Raw genomic sequence first — 27,053 nt, forward strand, 5'->3', positions numbered from 1 at the left:
ACAGAAAAGCTTGTTGTTAGCGCTTTTGCTTTTCCATATGCCAGTCTGGGGACTACAAGTTAAGCTTCCTTTCAGCCCTATCATACGACCTTTGGGTCTGCAACACTACACCTCGGGGTGAGAAGGTTCTTCTCACTTGCACCAACTTAGTAGCCGGGTGCAACCCTCGACGGCAAAATAAACTCCAAGGGCCGTAGTGTGTCTCTCTCTGAAACAAAGTTCGTGCATTGGGAAGTTATCATGAACGAATCATCACAATCGTTTCCGTTCCACAACCGCCAAATACTACACTCTTATCCACGAGGCCCCCAAGGAACTCATTTTCTAACACCGTCGCATACCCGAGAAGACTCGCACGCTTTAATCCTGTTTCACCAGATCAGGGTCTGACTACACAGTTTCCGAATAGCAGTAGCCATAATAGCAACATTCTTTTGATCACTGGGCACATCATGGCCCTTCCCATGAACAGCAAAAGTAGAAGAACTTGCATTACAAATCCGATGCAGCGCCAACGAATACTCAAAGAGCGGATCTTTAGCGCCGGCAACATGCACACAGGGAACAGAAATGAAACCCTGCAAACCATCATCAATAACCGGCCGCTGACCAGGACCAGGATCCATCCGAAACGGCGGCAGCGAATTGATGAAGATAGCACAGCGAAATAAAGGCTGCTCGTCCGGATACATCTTCGCATGGTGGATCATGAAGCCCGCAGCCAATGTGCCGCCATGCGAGAAGCCCAGAATGCCGTCGAAGGGGCCTTCCAAGGCGACTGTTTCATTCAGCAGCTGGTACGCCTCCAGGATGTCGGATTCGTCGCTGTCTTCGAGGGAGAACGTGCGCGGGAACCGGTAGTAGCTGTAGTACGGGCCTTCATAGTATCCGGCGATTCCCGGGCCAGGATCTGAGTCGATGTCACCCTCTAGGAAGGAGAATGTTGCCGTGTTGTCTTTTTGGAGCTCTTTTATGAGGCCACCTGGTTCTTTTGAGCTTTTTGTGTTTCACGAGGATGGGTGTTTGGCATACTCAATTGCGACTGTAGAATCTGCTGGAGGTTAGTGGGTTGATTTTCTGTCTTGTGCGGGTGGTGGCTTGCCTTTTGATTCGTTCCCCAGCCATGGAGACACAGTAATCGTAGGGGCATGGTTTGGGTTGGTGCTAGGCAAAGGCAGAGAAAGAGGCCGGGAGACAATTCGCCGTCAGGATTGAGGCGGAATTGACTGCGATTGCCATTTTCACTGGGTTGTCTGTTGATGGCATTTTATATTGCTCTTTTCAATTGAATCCTCTGCACTCAGGAAATGAGGGGTTCAATGCTAATTTCAGGAATGTATAGACACTTGAAACCCGCCGGACTATGTATATTCGGCCTGAACCCGGTGAATAGTCGCACAGACGCGTCGATCATGTCACTTTCCACTTCCACTTCACCTCACTTCAATCATTCAGTATTTGGCTTCAGCTTCATATTCAATATGTGACCGGTTATTATTTCTGCCAAAGGAACAAGTGGCTGATGGCGGTGCCAAGGCAGGGCCTATGACGTAGTGACAATAGAAATCGCCAGATCACTTAGACTTCCCCTAACTTGCCAATATTGACAATCATCAAGCATCACATCCTAGCACAATGCCTTGGTCTATCGCTCTCCCACAGGCGATCTTCGCCTCACCCCTGTTGGCGGTCGCAACCCCAATCACCGCAGGGACAGCAGTAGCCCTCTTGACCAATCGTACGACAACCAATGACAATGACAAGACCCTTTGACTGACGTCTTAACAGGGAAACAAAACCGCGCAACCTACAACAAGCTCAAGCAACCACCCTACAGCCCACCAGGCTGGCTCTTCGCGCCGGCCTGGACGCTACTGTACGGATTAATGGGGTACGCCTCGCACCACGCCACGACAACTGCGTCGCAATCATTCTCGCTCGTGGTGCGCGATACCAATTCCACTGCACAGACACTTTACACCACGCAGCTGGCCCTGAACTTCCTCTGGATGCCACTCTTCTTCCGATTGGGGCGGCCGGCTGTGGCTCTGGGCGATCTGGCCCTGTTAGCGGGTAACGTGGGTGCGCTGATGGTGAATTGGTGGTCGGCCGATCGCACGGCGTTCTGGTGCTTGGTCCCCTACGCTGCTTGGCTTGGTTATGCTGCATATCTTAATACAGGTGTTGGCATGCTGAATGGCTGGACTTTGCCTAAGAAAGAGCGGTCGGAGTAGATAGACCTTGAACTAGACTTTGAAACTTAGATTAGAGATCGTCATTTTGTTCTGTTATGCAGGGAGCTCGGGGGTTAATTGAATGTATCATGTGGCCGAAACAGCTTTTACGCGTTCTAGCTCCCCTTCTAGCCTGTGAAGGTTCAGAATTGCTCCACTCTGGTGGCGCCGTAAGCTCTCGGCGAATGTTCTCGCCTCGGTGGGTCCGCTTCTATGTATAAGTCTGAGCAGAAATGTGAAATCCAATATCACATCATCTCACATCATAAGTGGGTATGTCAATCCTAGGGATTTGCATGGGATTTGCCTGGATCTTTCCGGGATTTTACAACTGCACTCCACCATAGCTCAGGAGGTGGCTGTCAGAATGGAGTAGACGTGGGCCGGGATCGACAACTTGGGCAGCCCGCTGCCTAAGGGGTTGTGCAAGATAAGGCAAGATGATGCCAGAGAGAGAAACAAGGCGGGTAAACTTTAGCGTTGAATGGCTCTTTTTTTTTATTTTTATGCTGGTACTCCTACTTATCCAGGGAACTACGAACCACTGCGGATAGCCCGGCGACAACAGGATCGCCACCGTGACCCACCTCTCCTAGTTGATGTACAGATGGTACGTAGTCGAGTCTAGATTTATTCTCCGTATCAAAGAAGGGGTGACACAGCGTCTAGGGACAGCTCAGCGGCTAGGAAGAAGCTATCAAGGTGTATAGAGTGGGTTTATAGTGTGGGCACTTAGGGTTTGTAAAGCTACAGTAGCGAGAGAAAAAGAACAAATAGAAAGGCAGAACGGTGTCATGCATTTCCCTTATCATTGACATCTTGTTCGATCGGTGATCAAAGCTCAGTCGATCTACATCTAGACTTAAAAGGAGGCATTTAGTTCAGTTAGTTCCTAGGAAATTAGTTCCTAGGCAGTTAGTGCAGTAAATTTCTTATACTTCTATCGCCGCTTCGAGATCGCTGGTTCCGTGGTTCATTTGTTTTTACTTTGGCTCTAGACCGGACTTTGTTCTCTCTGCTATTTTCTTATTTTCTCTCTCTTTCTCTTTCTCTTTTTCTCTTCGCCTTCTATCACTTTTTATCACTTTTATCCTTTGGCCATTCGTTAGTGCCTTGCATAGAGGCTTGCAGCCCACCTTCATGTCGGGCATCACCAACCCGCACCCCAGTCCGAATGAAGAATATGCCGAATATCCCCTCCCAGTTATTGAACTCCCCAATCCTGGGGACCGCCACAGCCTCGCACGAGAGACTACCGCCGACGCCCAGCAATATGACACAGTGCTCGAGCCCGACAGTCGAATCCGATCGCCTCGGGTGCGCTTTCGGTCAATGAGCCTGAGGCGAAATGAATCGCGCGGTGTTACCGATGCTTCTGACCTGTCGCGCCCGTTGTTGCCACCTGCAGACCTCAGCGAAGTGCCGCTGTCCGGAACCATCACCCCGCCCGCCCCCACACATTCCAGGAACGGCTCTGGCCTCGCCAACGTGCGCACGCCAGATGAGGTCCAGTCTGAGAAACATGACTTTGCGACCGATATGGATCGCACGAGTTCCGCCAAGAACCGGTTCAAAGCTGCTGGTCAGCTTCTCCGCCAGAAAACCGTGCGCTTGACTGAACGCCTCGGTCGGCCTCCGGATGAGGGCGAGGCGCTTAACGCGTCATACATTCCTGACGATTTCGATACCGGCATCCCGCTCGAGGAACTCCAAGCTCGCCGCGCTCGGCATGATGCGGACAGAGCACGCGCGTTGGAGAACGGCGAGGAGCTGCATGAGCCGCCCGCCAGTGCGGAGGCTCATCGGCTGGTCCGCAGCATGACCATGGTCCAGGATCAACTGCGCAAACGCAAGCCTCGTGGCGCGTACCAGCGGTCGGGTCAGACCACTCCTGAAGGGTTGATCAAAGATTTTGCCCAGCGCCGTCGCTCCAGTGGATTCGGCGGTGGTAGCGGCATTCTCTCGCAGCTGCTGAAGCTCCAAGCTACATCGACCGGCAGCTACTCTCGCCCTGAGAGTGTGATTACCGATGACTCCGATAGCGATACTCAGGTGTCCTCTGGCACGACCACGCCGAAGAAGGGCTCCCGCTCTCCAACCATCACCCCGTCTATGCCCACGTCAGGCTCCGCTACACCGCGCAAGGAGAAGCTGAAGTGGTACAAGAAACCCGCGCATCGCTCTACCTCTTCGCTAGTCAACGCCTCGATGAACTTGAGCACTGCCAGCTTGCCCGCTGTCGCTGATGTCACGCCCGGCGGGAGACGCAGAAAGTCCAAGCGCAAGACTCGTCTGGAAGACGAAATCCGTGTCACGGTACATATTGCGGAGATTATTGCGCGACAACGCTATATCATGCAACTGTGCCGTGCGCTCATGCGATACGGCGCGCCTACTCATCGTCTCGAAGAGTACATGCAGATGACCGCCCGCGTCCTGGAGGTATCAGGCCAGTTTCTGTATCTCCCCGGGTGTATGATCATGTCCTTTGACGACCCAACCACACGCACAGCCGAGGTCAAACTCGTGCGTATGGTACAAGGTGTTGATCTCGGACGACTGGCCGATACTCACAATGTTTACAAGAACGTTGTTCACGATCTGATTGGTGTCGAAGAGGCCACCCATGAACTGGATGAGATCATGCAGCGCAAGCCCCGGTTTAACAAGTGGATCTTGGTACTGATGTACGGCCTGGCTAGTTCCACTGTTGGGCCGTTCGCTTTCAGTGCACGGCCGATTGACATGCCTATCATTTTCTGTCTGGGGTGTTTGGTTGGGCTGATGCAGCACGTCCTGGCACCGAAATCGATATTGTATTCCAACGTCTTCGAGGTCACAGCTGCGGTGCTCACCTCATTCCTGGCGCGTGCGTTCGGCAGCATAAAGGTTACGCGAAATGGGCAGTCCGAGGAGCTTTTCTGTTTCTCGGCTATGGCTCAGTCGTCGATCGCTTTGATCTTGCCTGGTTTCATGGTTTTGTGTAGCAGTCTGGAACTGCAATCTCACCAGATGATCGCTGGATCGATCCGCATGGTGTATGCCATCATCTACTCTCTTTTCTTGGGTTATGGTATTACTGTCGGAACCACAATATACGGGTTGATGGATGGAAACGCAACCTCCTCGTCAACATGTTCAGGCCTCGATGTCTACGGGTCTACGTATCTACGCCAATTCCCATTCGTGGCCATCTACGCTGTCTTCCTCGCCATTGTGAATCACGGCAAGTGGAAGCAGATGCCAGTGATGGTCTTTATTGCTGTCTCCGGATATATCGCCAACTACTTCAGCACCACCAAGCTAGGCTCCCAATCCGAGGTCGCCAACACTGTTGGTGCATTCACAATCGGTGTCCTGGGCAACCTGTACAGTCGACTCTGGCACGGCCACGCTGCTACTGCCATTCTCCCTGGCATATTCGTGCTAGTGCCCTCTGGTCTCGCATCTAGTGGATCCTTGATCGCGGGTATCAAATACGCCGACGAGGTCCGACAGAATCTTCAAAACAACGGCACGAGCTCATCCGCCAGCGTTCTTTCTGAAACATCAGTGGCCAGTCTTGGATTTGGCATGATCCAAGTCGCCATCGGCATTACAGTTGGACTCTTCATCGCCGCCTTGGTCGTCTATCCATTTGGCAAGAAGCGCACCGGCTTGTTCAGCTTCTAATCATCTGTTTGCATTTCGGACATATTTCTGTTGTACATCTGTGATTTCTACTTTTACTTTGATTATTTTTTATTACATTTCTGGTTTTCAGCGTTTTCAGCGGTTGGGATTTACGTCGGTGCATATCAAAAATTTAGAGGGGGAGTCATTGAGCGATTTAGACTTATAAGGATCTACATACTGGCGTCTACACAAAGTCATGTACACATACACATTCATATTTACATTCACATTCACATTTACTCCGACGCCACTATCTCTCCATCTTCAACTGTAAGCCGCCACAAACCCGCCTCCCGCCTCCTGTCGGAAATTCCCGACCATGACACATCGGCACAGAAATCGCCAGTCCGCAAAAGAATCCAATGAAAAAGTCAAGAAACTCACCTAAACAATCACATACTATCATCGAACCCTCCCCCCGCCAACCCAAAAAAAAATGCGCCGCCCCCTCCAGAAAGACACAATAACCTCCACCCGAGGCGGAGTTATCGAAAACAGCCACAGCGTCCACGTAGCAATAACAAATACAAAAGGCGACCTCCTCTACTATGTCGGCGATCCCCATCGCCTAACCCTAGCCCGCTCAGCAGCAAAACCAGCACAAGCACTAGCAATCGTCGAAACAGGCGCAGTCGACAAATTCAATCTAGACGAAGGCGATCTGGCGTTCATGTGTGCATCGAATAACAGCGAAGAACGACATATCGCTCGTGCGCGCTCTATGCTTCACAAAATCGGTGCCGGAGAACGGGATCTTCGATGTGGGGGTCATATCCCTCTTTCTGATTCCGTCCATCGAGATTGGATTAAGAGGGATTTTGTGCCGGGGCCAGTTTGTAGTAATTGTTCCGGCAAGCATGTTGGCATGATTGCCGGTGCGAAGGTTTTGGCTGGTGATGATGTGGATGGGGATGGAGTGGAGGGGTACCATCTCCCAACACATCCTATCCAGCTCCATGTTCGTCGTGTTGTTGATGAAGTCTGTGGTCTTGGGCTTGGTGATGGCCCTGGTGATGATACTCGTGACGAATCAGTCTGGGGCCTTGATGGCTGTAATCTCCCTGCCCCAGCCTTCGAACTCCACTATCTAGCACGTATGAACGCTACGTTCGCCGCTGCAGCTGATATCATGGCTACCAACCCTTCTACCTCCATGGGTACGAGAATAGAAGCTATGAGTCGGGTTTTCAATGCTATGTGGCGCCATCCTGGCCTTGTCGGTGGTGAAGGTCGCTTTTGTACATTGCTTATGGAGGCGTATGGGGGTTTGCTCATTGGGAAGCTTGGCGCGGATGGGTGTTATGGGATCGGGGTGAGGGAGTGTGCGGCGACGAGGAAGCTGGGGGTTGAGGGGGCGCTGGGGATTTCGGTTAAGATTGAGGATGGGAACGTTGGCGTTCTTTACTCTGCTGTTGTGGAGGTTTTGGCGCAGTTGGGTATTGGTATTGGGGCGGATGGGGATGGAGATGGGGTTCCGGGGATTTTGGAGAAGTTTCATTATCAGAGGATCTTTAATACTGTTGGTGTTGAGACTGGGGTTTTGGCGCCTTGTTTTCGGGTGAGGGCGGTTTGAGTTCGAGGGTTTATAGATTTGACTTCGTATGTAACGGAGCTTATTTAAGTTAGAGTTAATTAAGCGGTAATTAGACGTTGCCTCTGTATGGATATACCCGTAAATATGTAACCGATAAATTTCACAATGCGCCTTTGTAAGTCATACAGTATCAGGCTCTAAGCGGTCTACACCATTAGCAGTCATTCTTTACGACTCTTACCGACCAGGAGAGTGGCTGGTTGTTTGCTCTTTGTTGATATCGACCCATCTCCTTATGTCAGACTGTCATCGTGCTCAATACATATAAGTAGCACTAATTAGGAAGTACTTGGCATATTTACGTATTTTTATGCAAAAGAATGAGTTATATATTTCCAATCAAAGGTTTTTGGCGAAGACTAGTAGTAGATGTCATGTGGCGTAGTCTTCTCTAGATTGTCAAGCTACTCGCAAGAAACTGGAAGAGAGCCTCTGAAGTACAGTACAGTAGCTAGGTACTCAACCACTGGCCTTTGTTCTCCTCGATCCAGGCTTTGAAGTCCTTCATCCCAGGGTAAAGCTGGCGGCATGCAGCCACATCACCTCCATACCCTTCACTCTCAAACCAACGGAACATATCGCCCACGGTGCCCTTCAAAAGGAACTTGACTGTAGAAGCTACGGGGCAAGGAGCCATCGGCATAGGGGATCCCACGGCAGCCTTAAACATGACCTCAGCCTCGGTTTGGGTTAGTTCATCGCCCACCAGTGTCAGGGCAACATTGCGGTAGTCGTGGGGATGCATGAAGCTGTAGGCCGCAATCCGACCAATATCCCGGGTCGACACAAACTGCAGCTTCTTGTCCCCCATTTGTTCCCACATGCGGGCGAAGCCCTTCCCATGGATATCGGTGGTGAGATTCTCAAAGAACGTCACCGGCCGTAGGATTGTGTAAGTCATCTTTTGTGGGCTGGCCGCGGCCCTCTCCATCAAGTAATTCTCAATGCGGTACTTGGCAGCAAAGTTTTTAACCTTGGTGGGATTGATGGGAGACTTCTCGGGGCCACCACGGTCACCGGACGAGTAGACGAAGTGACGCACGCCATGAGCAACTGCCGCGTCGACGATGGCCATGCCTTGCTGCTCCTCGGCGTCCGAGTTAACCTGCACACTGTACACGCCCCACACAGGGCTGACTTTTTGGAAAATGGCCTCGGGCTGGGCCAAGTCGCCATCCACGACGGACACGTTGAAATTCGCGCCAAGCTTCAGCGCTCGGGAGCTAGCGACGTCGCGCGTTACGGCGATGATGTTGAACCCGGCAGTGTCAGGGCTTGAGAGGAGGCTTTGGATAAGAGCGCCGCCTTGCTTGCCAGTGGCGCCAGTGACTAGAACGGTCTTACGCTGGGCAGACATCCTCAAATTTCAAATAATAAACAACGAAGAGTGTTATAAGTGTTGCTGTCTCGGGACGTCGCAGAAGTAATGCAACTCAAGGGATTGGGGACAAGCGCAATATAAAATGGAATATAAAATTGGCTGAACTTAAATTAGACGATATTAACGTTAGTGCTTATGCCACATGGGGTCCAAACAGTCTAAAAATACTCTCCTAAAAAGAGTTCGGGCTAACTTTTGGCCCGATTTCAGACCCGCCCCAAAGCCAGCCATACGAGCTAAGCCACACTCCATATTCGAGCAACCTCACATTTCCTCCGTTTCTTAATGTACCGAGACTCCAGAACAGTAAGTTAGAATTAGGTCTGGTTAGTAAAGCTGCAGGCTTTTTCGGAAGTCTACATCAACTTCGCCGATGTGCCTCAGTGTCAACACATCGCTTCAAACCAAGGGGCTTCGCGAGAAACTATTGGAAATCTAGTGAGACGTCGCACCACTACACATCGGGAAAAAAATTATTGTTGTTGAATATCGAGCAGCAGATGTGTTGGCTTTCAAAAATATAAGTTATTTCTTGAATACTTGGGGGTCTGACCCTCGACGCCTGAGGCTTGATCAAACTCCGATACAAAGAGTGAGCAGGGAACCGCGAAATTCTCAACGATACCGTTTCCTTCTGCCATCCACCCTGGATGCCGGGCTTAGTACGAGCTAAGGAAGACAGATTGGTGGTCATTTGCCAGTTATTTTCGAATCCAGTTCAGTGAGAGCCCTCAGACCTGCGGGGGTCTTAGACTCCTATCTTTAAGCACATTAGAAGACTTTGTCCATGCGTTTTCCGATTGATTCGTTCTGCTATAGGGAGATTCATCTAGTTACGTGCGTTGAAAAATACCACAAATGACTTAGTTGGAGTTCCTTTCAGATTAATTTTGTTCCGCGAAAAGATCAAAGTTGCGGATGTTTCAAATATCCCCGTTTTGCGTAAACAGGCAACTGATGCCAGAAATATTGTTCTTTCTGAGGAGCGGCTCGAGATGCTCGTCAATGGTCAATTAGCCCTAAAATCCCCGAACCGTAACCCTCCATATTAAACTCGGATTTTCTCCATTCTGCGCTACGATAGATCCCAGCAGGTTGACATTTTATCCTTAGCAGCTGGTTCTTGCACTGGTAACCGAACCAGTATGAGATTATATAGCTGACATGGAAATATGGGTGCTACAGTGCGGAGTAAAGTGTGGTGTGATCGCAATCCTCATTCCCGAATGAGAAGCCGTATTCTCCAATTATTTATTGCCTCTGCATTTGCATAACAGTACAGGGAAACCCACTTGTAGGACAAAACCCATACCAAGGCAGGAAAAGAAAACAGTAGGAAATAAACAACAATCCCTTCCACATATCCTGTCAATTTAACTTATGTCCCCATATCTTTTGTCGTCACCAACCTCCTAGCAAGCATTTTGTTGTAGATTATTGCTGAGTCGAAATCAAGGTAATAGTGAAGTTATTTTTACCATCATCTTCATGCTTAAGCTGCTTCTTCGGCCAGCCTTCCTGATCCAGAACCACAACTTTCTGCTTGTCATTGTCCCATTTGAAATATATCGATCCGATGGCAACATATGCACCCGACTTTTTATCCCGGACATACAAGGCGGTTGTCACCAGTGTACCATCCCGGGGCACAGTACCGGCAATCGAGTATTTGTCCGACATGTCTGACCATACTGTAACGTCACCAATTTGGGCGAGTTTCAATAGAAGAGAATATTGACCCTTTTCCCCACCGGTGGCATCTTTAAACCGGACGCCAACGACAGAAGTGGTGCCTTTGAGGACTTGATAACACTGCACTGATTTTTCCTCTGGCAGGTTGGATTGGTCGTTGGTCAATTCTTTGTTATCGGAATAGTCTTGGTGATTCCACACAAGTAGCTTCGTCCCATCTCCGAGTTTGTAGGAGCGATAGCTAGTCCCTAATTTTTGATGCTCGACCTCGGTAGTTTTGGCGGATTTCACGAGGCTGTCGTAGTTTGCCTTGCTGTAGAAATCAACTATACTAGCAGCCACCATTTTGTTGTAGTTTTCGGTTCAGTCTGATAGGATTATGTTAAGAGATTGGATGATAATACTCTCGACGATGAGCAGAGAAGTAGAAAATGATGAAAAGGATGAGCTTGGTAGACAGAGGTATAGCTTAAACATTTATAGCTCGAGCATTATTAGCGGAGAAGCGCGGAAAAGGTATATCAACGTACTCGTACTCTTCTACATCATTTATCTCCGAAATAGCTGATCCTGCTTTTTGAATGGCACAGTAGTATATAATCGAAAGTACATTTTAAAGTCTAGCCTTCTTCTATTGCCACAGTGGCCATCTATTTCCATTGTTAATTTCTGTCACGGCTCGGTTACAGCTTCGGTGGGGAACAGGACCACCAAGCGGAGTGGCGGGCACAAGGCACGCAAGAGAGGCAACAGTATCCGGATGTCACAATGTAACAAAGACCTCAGCGCGTCATCCACATTACTCGGTATGCAACGACTATGACGAACTCATTTTATAACCGTTAGATCTCTTGTTCGAGCCCGCAAATATGTATATTGAGTTCAGCCTGGGTCTTGGCAAATGCCACGGGACCGGCCCGCAGCGGCCCGCTGGTCGTTAGGTCTGGCGACTGGTAATTTACAGTACTCGGGCCGTGCGTTTGCGTCACCTCCGGAAGTGATACTCATTAATCTAAGCGAGCCAGTCATTGAGACAAGTCCGGTCATCCAAATTTTCTCGTTCGATGCCTCTGACAACCATGAATGTCTCTTATCTTAACTTCTAACCGTCCAATATAGTCTAACTCAGCCCGCTTGTATACAAACAAAACAAACGAGAAAGACCCCGCCTCCTCTCTAATCTCCCTACTACTCTATACAATTGTAGGGTACTATTCTTTTCGCTCTGTAGGAAGTGTAAAACAGGCACGATAAGAAAGCTAACTAGGAATAAGTTTAATGTAGTAAGTTAAATAGAGGGGGCTTAGCAGGAGCCCAAGGGTAGTCGTTGAGCCACCCATCCCAGCCTGATATAGGCGTGGCACCGTCGCCTATCTTTGGGAGCTAATCCAGAGATGATCATAAATGGAAGCAGATACGATGCTTGTATTGATTATGTGTCGATATGTGTAGGAGGTAAAACCATATGGCTATGGGAGAGCTATTTATGCCAAACAGCCCACACCCAGCCGCTCACAGCATAAAGCCACTATAACAATAAACCAGTAGTTGCCACTTAAATGAGGCCGTACACTAGTTTACCACTCGACCTTGTAGCGAATCCCCCACAAATTCGGTTTTGTCTATTCCTCCGTGGATCTCTCGCGTCGTGTCAAGGATTGAGGCCCAGCTAGAGAAAGGAACAAATGGAATCCCTCTTTGTTCGCAATATCTCACAAGATCTGAAGAGTGAGTCAATTTTACGTGCCATCTGCCGAGACAGGTATGCGATATATCAAATCGACTGTGGTAGAGCACTGGAGATATATTGGAGAGAACTTACCCAAACCATCCTTTGCAAAGAGGATGTGGGTTTCCGACGCAGCAGACAAGTCTGAAACGCCATCTCCTGCATACAGTAGTAGAGGACGACGCTCATTAGATAACGCAACGTACGGCTTTATCTCTAGCGATTTGTCGTGGCCAAACACGCTGCGAAGTTTCATTCGTTAGTGGCAGGAAAATGCTGACCCGTCCATAGTTTGGGGCATCTTTACCTATCGTCGCGATATTTGATGCGCCATCCACCATCCTCGTTGATTTGCTTACCGCTGCGAGGCTCGACATAGTTTGCAACGACGAAGATGTTTTCTAGCTTGTTGCCGAGCCGAGACACCAATAGTTCATTTATAATGGGCGTCATTCCTGAGGATAGAATAACTATAGGAACATTATGTTCGTTCGCCCAGTGATAGAAGTCGACGAAGTGTGGATCGAGTTGTATATTGTCCTGGATGATACGAAGACATTGATCGAACGGGACTCGCACACTGTCAAGCATGGCCTGAAATGCGTCCCTATTGACATTGTTATTTTATTTAACTGTGGGATGATAGAAGATAGTTGCCTAGATTCAAGGGAAGGCTTACCTGAACGTCACGCTCCCCATCAAGATTTCTAACTCGAGCATACGCCGTTTCTCAACTCCGAAGCCAAAATTATCCACCTCCATATATCGTGAGCGAACGGAAACGGATGCTGGGATTGAGCAGATACCAAGTAATCGTTGCCTAGATACCACATCAGGAACCGTTTTCAAGAATCAAAGGAAGTGCGGAAAAGGGACGAAGAAGAAATGGCCAACGCATGAATCTCTTACAATCTTCCAATGTAACAGTTCCGTCGAAATCCGTGAAGAAGATGGCTTTGGAGCTTCCTCTGAGGTATGGGAGCCCTTCCTCCATGGATTCCAAATTATGGCCCATATTCGCGGTTATAGTGTATTTCTTCAATGGAGAAACGTAAATTAAACAGACTAAGAACTTAAGAACCCCGGTAAGGCAGATGGCTGCTTATAATGACACGAAAAATGTGTTTTCAGCTCAATTAAGTTGCGAGAAACCCCATTTTCGATGAATAGAGCCAATAAAGCAAGCCTAATGTAACTAGATATGAGCTGGAACAACCATTAGCTATTTGGATGTGCTGCTTCCGTTTTCTGATTGGTTTATGCATTTTGGAGTGGACTCCTAGTGGTTTAGGAGCAATTCCGGCTTCCGCTTTAGATTACTATTATGCAAGGGACTTGTAAATGGCGCATAATATCTAGTGGGATCATGACTTGGGGACCTGGGAGCCCTTGACTAGGTTCTCATATGAGAATACTACCCGCTTCACATAAAAAGGATGGACACTCAGAAAGGTCAAAACATACACTGGCGAAAAAGTAAAGTAACATAAAGTTCTTATTGTGACAGCGTTTGGAAGCTGTCGTCAGCACCTGGCATGCGTTGCTGCTAAGCTCTCAAGGACGCATTAGGGTACTGTAACCATATTCCCGGAACATCTGTGAAGGGGGCAGGTTGCCTCTCGGGTCGCCGGGGCACTGTTCAAGGCGTTGATGACAGGACTAAAGTGAATCTTTAAGCTCAGAAGATGGCCGTCGGCTACATACAATATTTGTGGGTTCTACCTGCTACTGACATATCCTGAAGTATATTTCCACCATTCGTCCCCACCATTGTAACGAAGTGATAAATATGTAATACATTAAGATTAGACAGCTCTCGGAGTACTGGATGTCTGGTCTAGATCAGTTTCATACCTAGCGGTTACATAGATTGCGATGGTCTAGGCCCGACACATTCCACCAGCAGAATGCAAACTTGTGGGACTCAGACAGGTTTCATTGTCAACGAGCCGCGAACAAATAGATACACTTTTGGACATTAATCCATTATTTTCGCAATAACCTTTTGTGTATGATGCAAAAATGTATTATATTATTCTAAATTACTCTGCCCAACACTGTAAACCAGGAAATCGTAAGGATGAGCCCTCAGTAAGTGGATATAGGTTTTTGAATTTGGTCCTACGGAGCTTACATCCGTCCAACCATACTTTGTTGTGGCTTTACGCTGATTCAATAACCCGTAATCCTCAAGAGATCTGACCTGCCTTCGGAATCAGTTTTAGCCCTGCGGAGTCTAGAATGAATAGAGTTATGGAAGGTTAGCTCCTAGGTAGCACTAGCTTGAAACCATTGCACTGGTACCAGGTGTTTCTACGGCTTATGAAGGTACACTCTAGAGCTCTGTCTGTCCGCATCAGTTGCATTCGACACTACGTTACTCTACGTACAGATTGGCTGCGTTCGGCACTTCAGTAGACAGACAATTGATGATTAGTGCAGTATGTAGCTATTAAACTGAAAAGTCCCAGCGCCGCGAGGCTATATTTGTGACATCTGTCTTTCATGATTTGATATACCGTCGAACAGAACAAAATATTTATGCTGTCAGCAAAATGGTATTCATTTCAGAGCCAGCATATCTTTACAAAAACGTTGTGCATGACTCGTCTATCTCTCCTGTCAAGTCGGCCAAGGGAATGTATATCTACCTTGAGAATGGGCAAAAGATACTGGACGCCACCGGCGGAGCTGCTGTCTCGGCTATCGGTCACGGCGTGGACCGTGTTAAGCAGGCAATTATTTCGCAGCTTGACCAAGTGGAATACTGCCACCCAGGGTTCTTTCCAAATGCCCCGGCAATTCAGCTTGCCGATATCCTGGTCGAGTCGACGGGAGGGAAGCTGTCTCGGGCCTGCATTCTTGGATCCGGTGACATACCACCCCTCCCTTCTTGTATTCCTTGCTTGTGATATGAGCTAACGAGGAGAGCCATGTAGGTTCCGAAGCTGTGGAAGCCGCAATGAAGATTTGTCAACAATACTTTGCGGACAAATCGCCGGACTCACGCCGGACTAATTTCATTTCTAGAAATGGTTCCTGGCATGGTTGCACCTTGGGGGCTCTGGCTTTGGGAGATTTCAAACCGAGGAAGACTCGGTTTGAATCAATCTTACCCACCAATGTCCATCATGTCTCAGCATGCGACCCGTACCACGGCCTTAGGGATAAAGAAGACCTAGAAGCATATGTGGCTCGACTTAAGCAAGAGCTGGACGATGAATTCCAGCGGCTCGGCCCGGAGACCGTCTGTGCATTTTTCCTGGAACCAATGGTTGGTACGGTATGTGGTCACATTCCCTATGCAACTCTGGCTGTTTTGGGCAAGTCATTGATCCGCTGTCAACTGTAGGCTCTGGGCTGCGTGGCAGCCGTACCTGGCTACTTGAGGGCCATGCGGGAAGTATGCGACCGCTACGGTGCGCTCCTGGTCTTTGATGAAATCATGTGCGGAATGGGCCGCACCGGTATCATGCATGCCTGGCAGGAGGAAGGCGTTGTCCCTGATGTCCAGCTTGTGGGCAAAGGACTTGCCGCAGGATATGGGACCATTTCCGGCCTGCTCGTCAACGATCGTGTGGTGACTGGGTTGAAGCAAGGCGGCGGTTATTTCGTCCATGGACAGACCTACCAATCGCACCCTCTGGGCTGTGCAGCAGCGGTGGAAGTCCAAAATATTATCAAGGAGCACAATCTGGTCGAGAATTGCCGGTTAATGGGTGATTACCTTGGCAAGCAACTGAAACTGCGTCTCGGATTTCACCCGCATATCTGGGACATTCGAGGACGAGGTCTTTTCTGGGCAGTGGAATTCATGGCAGACAAAGCCACTAAAACTCCATTTGATTCCAAAATCGGGCTCAGCAAGCGGCTCCAGACTAGGGGACTGGAAAAGGGCTACGATATGTGCTTATTTGCTGCCACTGGTGCGTTGGATGGGTGGAACGGCGACCACTTCTTGCTTGCACCGCCATACATTGTTGAGAAGCAAGATGTGGACGAGATAGTAACCCGACTCATCAAAATCATTGACGACGTTTTTGCAGAGGTATTTGCAGACAGCCCATCAGATGGTCATCGTTAGGGTCGCACTCTTCCTCGGGGTCTCAGAAATTGACATTTTCGTTTCTATTTCAATCTACGTCTATCCCTCCGTTGGTAAGTGTTTCCTAACCAATTAGAAACTAGTGATAGCTGATAATGTAATGTCCCAAAGATTAAATAAAGTCTAACAATGCTTGCAATGTCAATCTCATTTCATAGACTGGCTCCCAATCGGAAATGGCAATCCGTAGAGTAACATCATTCTCTCAGTACCTAACTTAAGTAATGATGTTGCTGTTTTAGTAATGACCTGGAAAACTTTTCTGAATGCAATTCAATGGTGACAGATGCGAATAGAAATGACGGCACTCCCCACCCCTTTTTTAAGCCCATCTCCCCCCCTCCTTGATAATTTTCTCACTATCTCTCTCATATTTCTCTTTTCCTCTTTCTTTTACTCGTTTCTCACTCATTCCCACATTATAGCAGCAATTCAGCTGTTCAGATACACTTACCACCTCTTAGGACAGGGACAGAAAAATGCGGGAAACAAATCAGAACTCGGATTCTACGACGCCTCTGTTATCAGCATCACAACATCTGAGCTACACTACTTGCCAGACAACCGGAGCAAGCCTGAATCACACCGTCGAGGATGGCATCTATACTTTGGAGCGTCAGCCTGAGAAGTGGAATGAGCCTCGAACCAATTTCTGGCGCGTTCTGGCTACCTTCTACAGCTTTATCGTGGTCGGAGCAAATGATGGCGTCTATGGGGTAAGTAGAACGAGATGGACAATCTAATCTATAGTGAATTTTGCTAATAGGATTGCTGCGTATAGGCAATGATCCATTATGTATGTTGATCCAGTAATCTCCAGCCGGTACGAATTGAAGATCAGGAATTGACTCTTTCTCTTTGAGGGTTCCTCCAGTTGGGCAAATACTACAATGCAGACTACAAGACCGTGTCAATGGTGTTCCTTTCCCCATTCATAGGCTATGCGGCTGCTGCATTTGGAAATAGTTGGATCCACGAGCGATTCGGACAACGCGGCATTGCACTTCTAGGCACTGGAATGCACATAATAGCATACCTCGCTGCCACTCAACATCCACCATACCCTGCCCTTATCGCTATATTCGTCTTATCCGGCCTAGGAAACGGAATCGTCGATGCGTCATGGAACGCGTGGATTGGTGCTATGGACAGTAGCAGTCAGTTAATGGGGATTCTCCATGCGTTCTATGGTCTGGGGGCCGCTCTGGCGCCGTTGACTGCCACTTATCTCATCACCAACAGAGATTGGAAGTGGTACGAATTTTACTACCTGATGGCCGTCGCAGCTGGGGTAGAATTCGTGACTTCGGTTGCAGCGTTCTGGTCAGCGAGAGGGTCACTATCCCAGGCCCAAGATCCGGATTCTCGTGGAGACGACAACATGTCGCCCGGCACCCCAGACTCTCTCAACGTTAACGCACCGCCAAAGCATCCGACCCTAGAGTCGTTGAGAATGTCCTCAACATGGATCATAAGTCTCTTCCTCTTAGTGTACGTCGGAGTCGAAGTCACTATCGGTGGATGGGTTTTCACCTTCCTGGTCGACCTCCGGAATACACCACCGTCCGTGGCAGGCGTAGTAACATTCACCTACTGGGCAGGGCTAACCGTTGGCCGTGTATGCCTTGGCTTCCTTACGCCATATTTCAAGAGGCAGCGACTCGCAGTTCTTGCCTACTTAGGGGCATGTATCATCTTACATCTTACATTTTGCGTCGTCGACGACCTCCTCTTGTCGGCCATCACCGTGACCCTCATTGGGTTTTTCCTTGGCCCTCTTTACCCCGAAGCTGTTATTGCTCAGGCGAAGCTTTTGCCAAGATATCTCCATGTCGCAGCTGTTGGTTTTGCCTGCGCGTTGGGAAGCGCTGGTGGGTGCGTTTTTCCCTTTATCACTGGAGCGACTGCAGAAATCTACGGGATCAAGGTCCTTCAGCCCGCCGTGCTTGCAATGCTATTCCTTTGTCTAGCTTTATGGCTTGCACTTCCAGCACGGCGCCCAGGTGCCCGGCAACCGGCTTTTTCGGTTTCATCAACCCCTTCTGTATTATTCTAATTTTGTTTGTTCGACTCCGCTATGCATATCTCTGTTGTAATCAGGAATAAGTCACATATCCTATAATGCCTCGCACCATTAGGTCGAATTACCACTGCCTGATCTACCCTTATTACTTGGCGCAGTAGCGTGCATACAGCTGAGGCCTGTTTTCACATAGTTTAGATCCGTTCTTTGAGGAATCTACCTTCGCAAATAAATCACTCAAGAGGTACTGTGTATATATATAGGCTTTTGGGGATTGAGCTCGGCTTCAACGCTATTAGGGGCTGTATTACCAGCTGTTTGTGAGTTGAAGGTGTTGCTTGGAATACTCGAATGCAACTAGTTGTTATAAACCCTGTAGAGCATAGAGGTCACCTCGAAGAGCACATTGACAGCCGATACAAAGCATTTTCAAGAGAATACAGCCTCGGTGGATCGTATATTTCGCATCTCAAAGTAACGTTGTGTCGGAATGTCACACTGGTGTCCAGCGTCGTGGTTGAATGCCCTAGTAGAGCACAAGGTGTGACTGCGCTAAACGGGGAATGCCCTCCACAGCTTCCAAGGGCGTAACTTCCGTGGACATCCCATTGAACCATCCATGGCTTACTGCTCCCTCTGATTCATCGTAGTAGTTTCACCCAAGAGCAGCCGAAACATCGACTCGGGTCTGAAATGACATCCACTCGGGTCTGAAATGACATCCACTCGGGTCTGAAATGTCATTGCATCATACCCCCGGTATCAGTGCGATTTAACACCACGTAGTAGACCGCAGGATCAATCCCAGTCTTTATATCCTCTTCATCGCTTCCAAACAAGACTGCAGAGAAAAAACCCAGCGAGTTTCAATTTTACCTATTCACTCAATTGCACACTCACCATGGCGACTATGGACAAAGTCTTCTCAGGATACAAAGCACGCAAGGCCCTTCTAGAAAAGAGCGACAACCCATTTGCCGCTGGAATCGCCTACATTGAGGGAGACTTCGTCGCACTAGCTAAGGCGCGCATTCCTCTACTGGATGAAGGGTTCATGCACAGTGATTTAACATACGATGTGCCGGCGGTCTGGGACGGGCGCTTCTTCCGCCTCGACGATCATATCAGTCGGCTAGAGGCCAGTTGCAATAAGATGCGACTCAAGATGCCATTCTCTATAGGGGAAGTGAAGCGGATCCTACTGGAGATGTTGGTTAGGAGCGGTATCCGTGACGCTTTCGTGGAACTTATTGTCACCCGAGGGCTCAAAGGCGTTCGTGGCAATAAGCCCGAGGATCTTCTCAATAATACCCTCTACTTGATCGTGATGCCATACGTATGGGTCATGCCGCCCGCCATGCAATATACTGGAGGCAGTGCTATTATTGCTCGCACCGTGCGGCGAACTCCTCCTGGTGCTTTCGACCCAACCATCAAGAATTTGCAATGGGGAGACTTGACACGGGGCTTGTTTGAGGCAGCAGATCGCGGCGCAGATTATCCATTTCTTACCGATGGTGACACCAATCTTACCGAAGGATCTGGGTTCAATATATGTTTCGTCAAAGGCGGGGCCATCTACACTGCTGACCGTGGTGTCCTGGAAGGCGTGACACGGCAAAGTGTCTTCGACATTGCGCGCGCCGGCGGGATTGAGATCCGCCTTGAGGTCGTGCCGCTCGAGCTAGCCTATCGTTCGGACGAGATATTTATGTGCACCACGGCCGGCGGTATCATGCCAATTACATGCCTCGATGGTGAAACAGTCAAGGATGGCCGGGTTGGCCCTATCACTAGAAAGATCTGGGACGGTTATTGGGCCATGCACTACGACCCAAAGTACAGCTTCGAGATCGATTATAACAGTCGTCCAGGGCAGTAAAGACCACGATTGCAGCTTCATGATATCGGGGCATGTCTATGCCCCAGTAGATCTTCTTACTGTTACATATCTAATACTTCAGTTCGTTCCAGGCTTTTAGCTTAGGACAGGTCAATAGATTTGTATTTACAGTAAACCCTGCCACAAGAATATCACCATTATGAAGATGCTGGAACAAAGCCACAGCCTAGACATTGTGCGTGGAACACTATTAGTAATTAGAAGTGCATACCATTCGATCTTGATACCAAGCAAGCATATTGTTGCTTACTGATCGGTGACTCGACGGCACTGAGTAGCTCAATGAATTTGAGCCCGTACTGAAATTTACTCGTTTAGCCTGACTCTGAGCACCCTCATAAAATTGGCGGCAGCTAAGATAGGAGAGACATTCACATGCCCACGGGCTGCCAAGATGCCCGTATGTGAACACCCACTAATAAGGTATAATTTGTACAATTTATTAATATCCTTAGTATTATAGTAGTAAGATAGCAACCAAAAAAAGAATTGTCAGCTAGAGGTCATTAATCAGACAAAACGATGTAATTTCTCTTATTCTATCCTATCCTAGCAAAGGTCATACCTAAATAGGGTTTTTGGCCGCTTTTTCGCTCTTGTCTAATGGAGTAACGTTTTTTTAACATTGCCTGTACTATATTCAATATACTAAGATAGGTTGATAGGAAACTGAGTACGTGTGTTTCTATAGATAATGATATAAAGCGACAGGAGAGGTAGTGAAAATATTACTTAGGGGAAACAGTTTTGACACAGTAGCGGGTATAGACTACCGTAAGGTAATGAGGAAAGTAGGACTCTTTCATCGCAATTCAAACTTTGTGCTTGCTCCACTCACCACGAGCACGGATCTGCTTCCTCCAGGTTCGTGGACCACTCGCTTACATAGACTACTCGCTTGCTGAATACGACATACACACCTTAGGAATTTCTTTGTTTGGTCATTATGAGACTAGGTCCCACGTTGTCGGCCGCCTTTCACCTTGTCTAGATCTACCATCGCCTGACAGGCCAATTGATCTGGAAGAGTATTGAATTGCACGAAAAGTACGGCAGTGTGGTACCAGTTGCACCTGATCAACAATCATACACAACTTAAACAGCATGGAAAGCTATCTCTGGGCTGCGCGCAGTGAAAAATGAACAACAGTTTCCAGGCATAACCATTTGTCTGTTATGAGAATAATGATGAGACATCATTAACACCAGTTCCCCAGATTGACAACGGCTGAAACGCGGATTATTTTGGCTAAGCTCTTCTGTCATTTTGATTTTGTAAGCATGCCGGAGTCAGAGTGGTGGCAAGGCACCCAGAAGGGCACGGTAGTGTGGCATCGGACCACTTTGAGGTGCAAAGTCAAGCGACGATAACATATATCCTAGAGGATCAAAACAAGAAATGCCAGCCACGATCACAGTCCTGCGACGATGGGCGACAACAAATCTCGGACAAAACCAAAGCAACTGCGTGCCACTGGACTGGATCTTAGAGTGCCATGTCCACTGTGCTAAGTCTGGACTGGTAAGTTCAAGTGCAGGGTAAGTTATCTCCTCTGGTTACTTTTGTGCAGAGTTGTCATCACCCCAATTTCTAATAGCCTCGGTGCATCGTGCAACTTGCGAGCCCGCCTGACAATATATATCTTCTATATTACAGTTTAAACATATATCTATCTTGTCTATACTTATATATAAACCATGCACAGCACAAAGGCTTAAGAACTGCATGAAAACACTCCCCCAACGGTACCCTCGTCATATGACTTAATCTATCATCGGTAAGTATTCGCGCAACTAGAACAACAATATCGGAGTGTTTCGGTCAAACTTACAATATCGACAATGCTCGAGTATGTTCCAGCGCCTAGGACAATCAGGCCAATGAGCAGGATGCAGACGTTGATCACACTAAACAATATGGTCTTGCTGATGGAGGAGTCGTCACTGCGAATGAACATGAACCACATGATAGCCGGGAAATAGAATGTGAAACCGGATATAAAGAGCGACGAGATAAGGGACAGGAGATCATCGAAGAATGGAATGACCTCCGCAACGACAAATTCAAGGATTGTAAGAGTTGTGATGACAGCGAGCCAGGTAATCCACCCCATCTTAGTGTTGACGAAGCGAATATTGGAGTTCTTGAACATTCGGCCGTGGACTAGCCGACCCAACACTACAGTGTTGATAGAACCGCTAATGAAGATGACCGGAAGGGCAATCCCGAACGCAACTCGGCTGAGTAGACTACCGGCGGACAGTAGGGCGGGGCTCTGGACGTCCTGGCCGACAAAGGCATACACTAGTGCGCCAGTCACAGTGTATATAAAGATCTCAGTCAGACCAAGGGCCCAGACAGACTTCGGAAAGTCAGTAGGCGTATGCATTTCATCCATGAAAGAGAATTGACACAGGGCAAAACTGTAGGCGAAAATAATGTTGGAGAGTGCGATGAATGCTTCTGAGAATGTAATGCCTTCCTTTGGCCAAGCTGACCAATTGACAGCTGTGAGGCCAGGTGAATGAGCGGCCTCCACCCCAGTTCCAATAATGGTGATTCCGATAGCGATAATAATGGATGCAAAATCGATGTATCCGAGAATAGCCATATCAGAGAAACTCGGTGGCACTGCAAATAGCAGCAAAATGATGGCAGACACGAAGCCGAAAATCACAGTACAAATGTTGCTCCCTGTGATATTCACAAATGCGATTGATCCAGTTAGACAATGTGATCCAGCCGACAATAACAGCTCCAAGCATAGCATTATGTATATAATTTCATATCCCCATCGGCCGAACATTTGTCTGCCTGCCTCGGGATAGTTCGTGATATGCGGGAACTTGACTTTGACCTGGCCGATGATGTAGCTAGTGTAGACGGCGACGAGACCAAGACCCACGCAGCAGATAACACCCGCCACCATGCCGAGAGTCGCGAACGTAGAAGGGATCGAGAGAGATCCTAGTGCCACGGCCTCCACGATCAGGACGATTGTGAGGCGCTTCCATCCTAGTTTATTGAATTTTTGGACACCTCTTTCATAGATCTGCTGCTCCTGGTCACTCAATTTGGCCAGACCATCGTCTCCCAGGAACATCTGATTTGCATTTTTCTTGATCGTTGACATTGAATCTTGGCTAGTGGGTGTGGAACAGCCAAGTTGTATATAGTAATTAGGGAGCGGCGAAGAAGTGTGCGCAAAAACAGAAGCGTTGCCAAAGATTGCAGAAAACTGAATAAGAACACGGACACGGCCCGAAGATAATCAAGATTTTAGAAAATATGGGGCTCGGCAAGAACAAATGTTCCGAAACTCGGTGTGCCGAATGTTCCCTTGTAGTACACAAAGACGTCCAGAAATACCCAGCGCCTTCCAATAACATTTACCCGGTTGAAATTTTCCGGTGCAAATTCTGCCCCACTGCCATCACGCAGCCTGTACTTAGGACTAATGGATATAAAGTTCATGAACGAGTGTCGTTCCCTCTTGTAGATTTCGTGAAGTGCATGGCTGTTGGCTGTTTGAACATTCTATTTGATATCTATACATCAATAAATCTATTAAACTCCGTTATATGCTAACCGCCGCATTAAAGTCCTTTTATCAACATCAAAACACCCGGAGATTGCTCTACTGGCGAACGAGGACACCGCGGTATCTCATCTTGCCGTCGCGGAGAGTCTGCATGGCCTCCTCGACACCATCCTTGGTCATGGGGAAGGTCATGGTTGTGGGCTTGATCTTGTGGTCAGCGGCAAACTGAACCAGAGTGCGGAGGCTGTTGCGAGAAGCAACCAGGGAACCCTGGATGCGAACGCCCTTGATGTTCAAGAACAGCATAGGGACAGGCGAGTGAGTGAAATCGACAGTGAGAGGGTAGATAGATCCGTGGATGTCCATGAGAGGAATGAGACTGTGTGAATGTTAGCTTCGACTCTTTTCTATGTCATTTCGCTGAAACATACGATGGATAGTCAACGCAAGCACTTCCGCAGAGCAGGAGGTGGTTGACAGGCTTAAAGTCAGGCATGTCCTGACCAGCACGGAAGACGTGGTACTCGGAGGCTCCGAAGCCGAAGGCTTCTTCGCGCTTAGCCTCTGAGGAGGAGAGCACGACAACCTGGCATCCCATTGCGGATGCCAGCTTGATAGCCAGATGTCCGAGACCGCCAATACCCATAACAGCGACACGGTCAGTGGGCTTGATGCCGTACTCAGTTAGGACAGTCCAGACAGTCGCACCAGCACACATCAAAGGCGCAGCATCGGCGTTGTCATATCCATCGGGGATAGGCACAACGCAGCCTGCATCCCAGACGACACCCTCGCCGAAAGAGCCAAGATCATGGTCGTGTGTGCCGTACTCCTTCTTGTTCTCACAGTATTGGTCCCAGCCTGGTATATGGATTAGCTGTGTGCTTTTAAATTCGTTGGATGAGAATTCATACCGGTCAAACACTTTGGACAGGTGCCACACACGTAGTGGGTGTATCCAAATCCAACTCGAGCACCAACCTTGACGTTTGTGACGCCGGGGCCGATCTGGCGGACAACACCAACACCCTCGTGGCCTAGTACCTGGCCGGAGGTGAGGAAGTGCTCATCCGTGCCGCAGAGACCGGAGTGTGTGGTTTCAATGTAGACTTCGTTGTGCTGCAAGGTTCGTGTGGTCTTGTCGGCCACGATCTTGCCCTCTTTGGAGCCGCGGAAGACTTCGAATGTGATGCTCATTGTGGTATATGATAAGACTTAATGTGGATTTTTTAAGTATTTTAATGTATGAGAGAAAGGTTGAAATAAATATAGACTGGAAAATGCAACGGCGAAGCTCCCTTTTCAATCCACCACCTACTGGCAGCTTGGACAATCTTTTACGATTTATCATCATGTTCCTGGGCCGTCTTTCCGTCAGGGTCAGAAACAGGATTGCCAATGAAAAGGTTTGTAAGGCGTTGTGGGTGGATCAAATCATCAAAAAACCCATTAAAGTTGTTCTAGAGAATTCTGCAGCACGACGGGAGGATCCAAGATCATCATCGAGCTTGATCCGTTTCAAAGCCGATAGTTCCGGGCATTTTTATGTCGAACTAACCGCAGAGGGACTACCTCCGTTGAATAAGTATCCACCGAACCGAGAGGTAAGCCGCTCACGGTACAATTGATCCTCCGAGTCAATGCTTGTCGGCGACTTTCTGGTCGGGGCTACCTCGGTTTAAACGGGGTCTCGATTTGAAATGTGGGCTTGTTTGTTTCATATGTCCTCAACGTTTCTACAGTACAATACTGTAGCATCATGCAACTGATAGTGATCTGCGGTTGAAATTTTTTTTTTTTTTTTCCGTCAGTGGCGGCCTTAGTAATTCACTCTTTTGATGGCGACCGTGGCGCTAAACTCTATTTCTCAACTTCACGTCATATCTATAAGACATTCATTTAGAAGTCTCTGATTAACGTATGATGGTGGTCAATGGTTGTGGATATACTTAGAACCTCGTCTTGCTCGATAATCGTCAATCGTCAACCCCATCACAGCCTACTCTATCGAAGACCAGGTTTGCTACAGGAATTGATTTGGTCGAGATAACGAATATCTTAAATATAGTAGATAAATGCTTAAGGGAGAGAGACACTGAGCTCTGTAATAAGAGACATTATGTATATCCAAGAACGTGCTAGACGTCCAGGAAACAATGGTCGGATTTGAGCTCCATGCGCCCGGGTTTTCACGGAGGATTGACCTTACTTTTCGTCCTTCTAAACTCACAATGTTCCACGGGTAATGTAGGCGACCGTACATGTAAATGCAATCTCTCCATAATAGGTGGTATGATATATGGGAAATAAGATCCACTCTCAATCTAATCAAGTCGCTTTCAAAGAAGTGGGTTTCTATGCCGCTCGGTGGAACAGAGACCCCTATCCGGACACATTAATCAGTGCGTAGAGCCAACTAGTGACCGGTGCCATTCTTTTCCTTGTTTACTTTCACCCTTTCGGGGCATAGTACAGCAGGGGCTTGTTTCTCCTACGATACTTGTTCGACTAGTGCAATTTTCTGTTTAGAGATTGCCAATGTATGCTCACTCGGCTATTTCGACTGTCAGAACTATATCTACAAATCCAAATAGGTTCATCAAACTCAGCCCTACGCAGAATTATTAAACAAGGATGATGATACTATGTGAAAGGCTCGCCCTATTGTTCTGCTTTCTTAGGCAATCTTACTCGAATTATATTCTTCGCGGTACCATTTTATGTCTTTACTAGATTTTTCATTGGATCTGTGACGATCTCTTGCCAAATTAATCATAGCTTAGTGACGCTATGCTGCAACATTGCCGTTACGCTGATCCAAATGTTGTCTGCAGTATGCACCGGTACCCCCCGCCCGTACTTATCAGCCAATACAACTCCAAGCGGCCATGCTTGTTTCATATCTTATGTATAATAGCGTACGCTATTTGGAAAGTCCTTCTGACCCAGCTAGTCTCCATTCACTTTTGTAATTCTCTTACCGCCAAGTCTGAAAATGTTTTCCACCACAGAACGACTAATAAAGGTGTTTGACGCAATGGCCCAGGTAGTCTAACTTTTTGGATAAGATAACAGGAACAGAACAAAACAGAAGTAATTGTTTTAACCGAAATACCAATAATTTTGCAAAATGCTGCGTTGGTGAGCCTACTACCAAGCTTATGCTATGCAAAAA

General features: G+C 48.1%; 12 protein-coding genes across 12 annotated transcripts; 6 read left to right on the plus strand and 6 right to left on the minus strand.

Annotated features, from left to right (window-relative positions):
• Positions 1 to 371: 371 nt before the first annotated feature.
• On the minus strand, positions 372 to 1,150 carry PENARI_c009G10283 (putative DUF341 family oxidoreductase; the record flags this gene model as incomplete). Its single annotated transcript, XM_022632016.1, has 2 exons — positions 372 to 928; positions 1,033 to 1,150. 2 exons carry the CDS (start codon positions 1,148 to 1,150, stop codon positions 372 to 374), a joined length of 675 nt encoding a protein of 224 aa, XP_022488212.1.
• Positions 1,151 to 1,635: 485 nt separating this feature from the next.
• On the plus strand, positions 1,636 to 2,234 carry PENARI_c009G02747 (TspO/MBR family protein; the record flags this gene model as incomplete). Its single annotated transcript, XM_022631789.1, has 2 exons — positions 1,636 to 1,738; positions 1,789 to 2,234. The coding sequence occupies 2 exons, from the start codon at positions 1,636 to 1,638 to the stop codon at positions 2,232 to 2,234; spliced, it is 549 nt and encodes a 182-aa protein (XP_022488266.1).
• A 1,140-nt stretch (positions 2,235 to 3,374) lies between these two features.
• Positions 3,375 to 5,906, plus strand: PENARI_c009G03115 (threonine/serine exporter family protein; the record flags this gene model as incomplete). Its single annotated transcript, XM_022631800.1, has 1 exon — positions 3,375 to 5,906. One exon carries the CDS (start codon positions 3,375 to 3,377, stop codon positions 5,904 to 5,906), a length of 2,532 nt encoding a protein of 843 aa, XP_022488109.1.
• A 439-nt stretch (positions 5,907 to 6,345) lies between these two features.
• On the plus strand, positions 6,346 to 7,482 carry PENARI_c009G08647 (asparaginase; the record flags this gene model as incomplete). Its single annotated transcript, XM_022631963.1, has 1 exon — positions 6,346 to 7,482. One exon carries the CDS (start codon positions 6,346 to 6,348, stop codon positions 7,480 to 7,482), a length of 1,137 nt encoding a protein of 378 aa, XP_022488252.1.
• A 472-nt stretch (positions 7,483 to 7,954) lies between these two features.
• PENARI_c009G06043 (uncharacterized protein) lies at positions 7,955 to 8,860 on the minus strand (the record flags this gene model as incomplete). The annotated part of the gene is made up of 1 exon (XM_022631882.1): positions 7,955 to 8,860. The coding sequence occupies one exon, from the start codon at positions 8,858 to 8,860 to the stop codon at positions 7,955 to 7,957; it is 906 nt and encodes a 301-aa protein (XP_022488185.1).
• Positions 8,861 to 10,318: 1,458 nt separating this feature from the next.
• On the minus strand, positions 10,319 to 10,921 carry PENARI_c009G12182 (uncharacterized protein; the record flags this gene model as incomplete). Its single annotated transcript, XM_022632072.1, has 1 exon — positions 10,319 to 10,921. The coding sequence occupies one exon, from the start codon at positions 10,919 to 10,921 to the stop codon at positions 10,319 to 10,321; it is 603 nt and encodes a 200-aa protein (XP_022488265.1).
• A 537-nt stretch (positions 10,922 to 11,458) lies between these two features.
• PENARI_c009G11695 (uncharacterized protein) lies at positions 11,459 to 13,004 on the minus strand (the record flags this gene model as incomplete). Its single annotated transcript, XM_022632054.1, has 4 exons — positions 11,459 to 11,526; positions 12,399 to 12,547; positions 12,613 to 12,912; positions 12,985 to 13,004. The coding sequence occupies 4 exons, from the start codon at positions 13,002 to 13,004 to the stop codon at positions 11,459 to 11,461; spliced, it is 537 nt and encodes a 178-aa protein (XP_022488330.1).
• Positions 13,005 to 14,860: 1,856 nt separating this feature from the next.
• PENARI_c009G01467 (putative class III aminotransferase) lies at positions 14,861 to 16,389 on the plus strand (the record flags this gene model as incomplete). Its single annotated transcript, XM_022631745.1, has 3 exons — positions 14,861 to 15,176; positions 15,245 to 15,588; positions 15,658 to 16,389. The coding sequence occupies 3 exons, from the start codon at positions 14,861 to 14,863 to the stop codon at positions 16,387 to 16,389; spliced, it is 1,392 nt and encodes a 463-aa protein (XP_022488154.1).
• A 500-nt stretch (positions 16,390 to 16,889) lies between these two features.
• On the plus strand, positions 16,890 to 18,466 carry PENARI_c009G04374 (MFS transporter-like protein; the record flags this gene model as incomplete). The annotated part of the gene is made up of 3 exons (XM_022631832.1): positions 16,890 to 17,126; positions 17,192 to 17,206; positions 17,285 to 18,466. The coding sequence occupies 3 exons, from the start codon at positions 16,890 to 16,892 to the stop codon at positions 18,464 to 18,466; spliced, it is 1,434 nt and encodes a 477-aa protein (XP_022488261.1).
• Positions 18,467 to 19,334: 868 nt separating this feature from the next.
• Positions 19,335 to 20,315, plus strand: PENARI_c009G01943 (aminotransferase class IV; the record flags this gene model as incomplete). Its single annotated transcript, XM_022631764.1, has 1 exon — positions 19,335 to 20,315. The coding sequence occupies one exon, from the start codon at positions 19,335 to 19,337 to the stop codon at positions 20,313 to 20,315; it is 981 nt and encodes a 326-aa protein (XP_022488092.1).
• Positions 20,316 to 22,051: 1,736 nt separating this feature from the next.
• On the minus strand, positions 22,052 to 23,470 carry PENARI_c009G06153 (uncharacterized protein; the record flags this gene model as incomplete). The annotated part of the gene is made up of 2 exons (XM_022631884.1): positions 22,052 to 22,105; positions 22,169 to 23,470. 2 exons carry the CDS (start codon positions 23,468 to 23,470, stop codon positions 22,052 to 22,054), a joined length of 1,356 nt encoding a protein of 451 aa, XP_022488242.1.
• Positions 23,471 to 23,974: 504 nt separating this feature from the next.
• PENARI_c009G00117 (NAD(P)-dependent alcohol dehydrogenase) lies at positions 23,975 to 25,075 on the minus strand (the record flags this gene model as incomplete). The annotated part of the gene is made up of 3 exons (XM_022631701.1): positions 23,975 to 24,257; positions 24,310 to 24,739; positions 24,793 to 25,075. The coding sequence occupies 3 exons, from the start codon at positions 25,073 to 25,075 to the stop codon at positions 23,975 to 23,977; spliced, it is 996 nt and encodes a 331-aa protein (XP_022488127.1).
• Positions 25,076 to 27,053: the final 1,978 nt, after the last annotated feature.

This window comes from Penicillium arizonense, assembly GCF_001773325.1.
Source record: "Penicillium arizonense strain CBS 141311 chromosome Unknown PENARI_contig009, whole genome shotgun sequence".
Taxonomy (NCBI): domain Eukaryota; kingdom Fungi; phylum Ascomycota; class Eurotiomycetes; order Eurotiales; family Aspergillaceae; genus Penicillium; species Penicillium arizonense.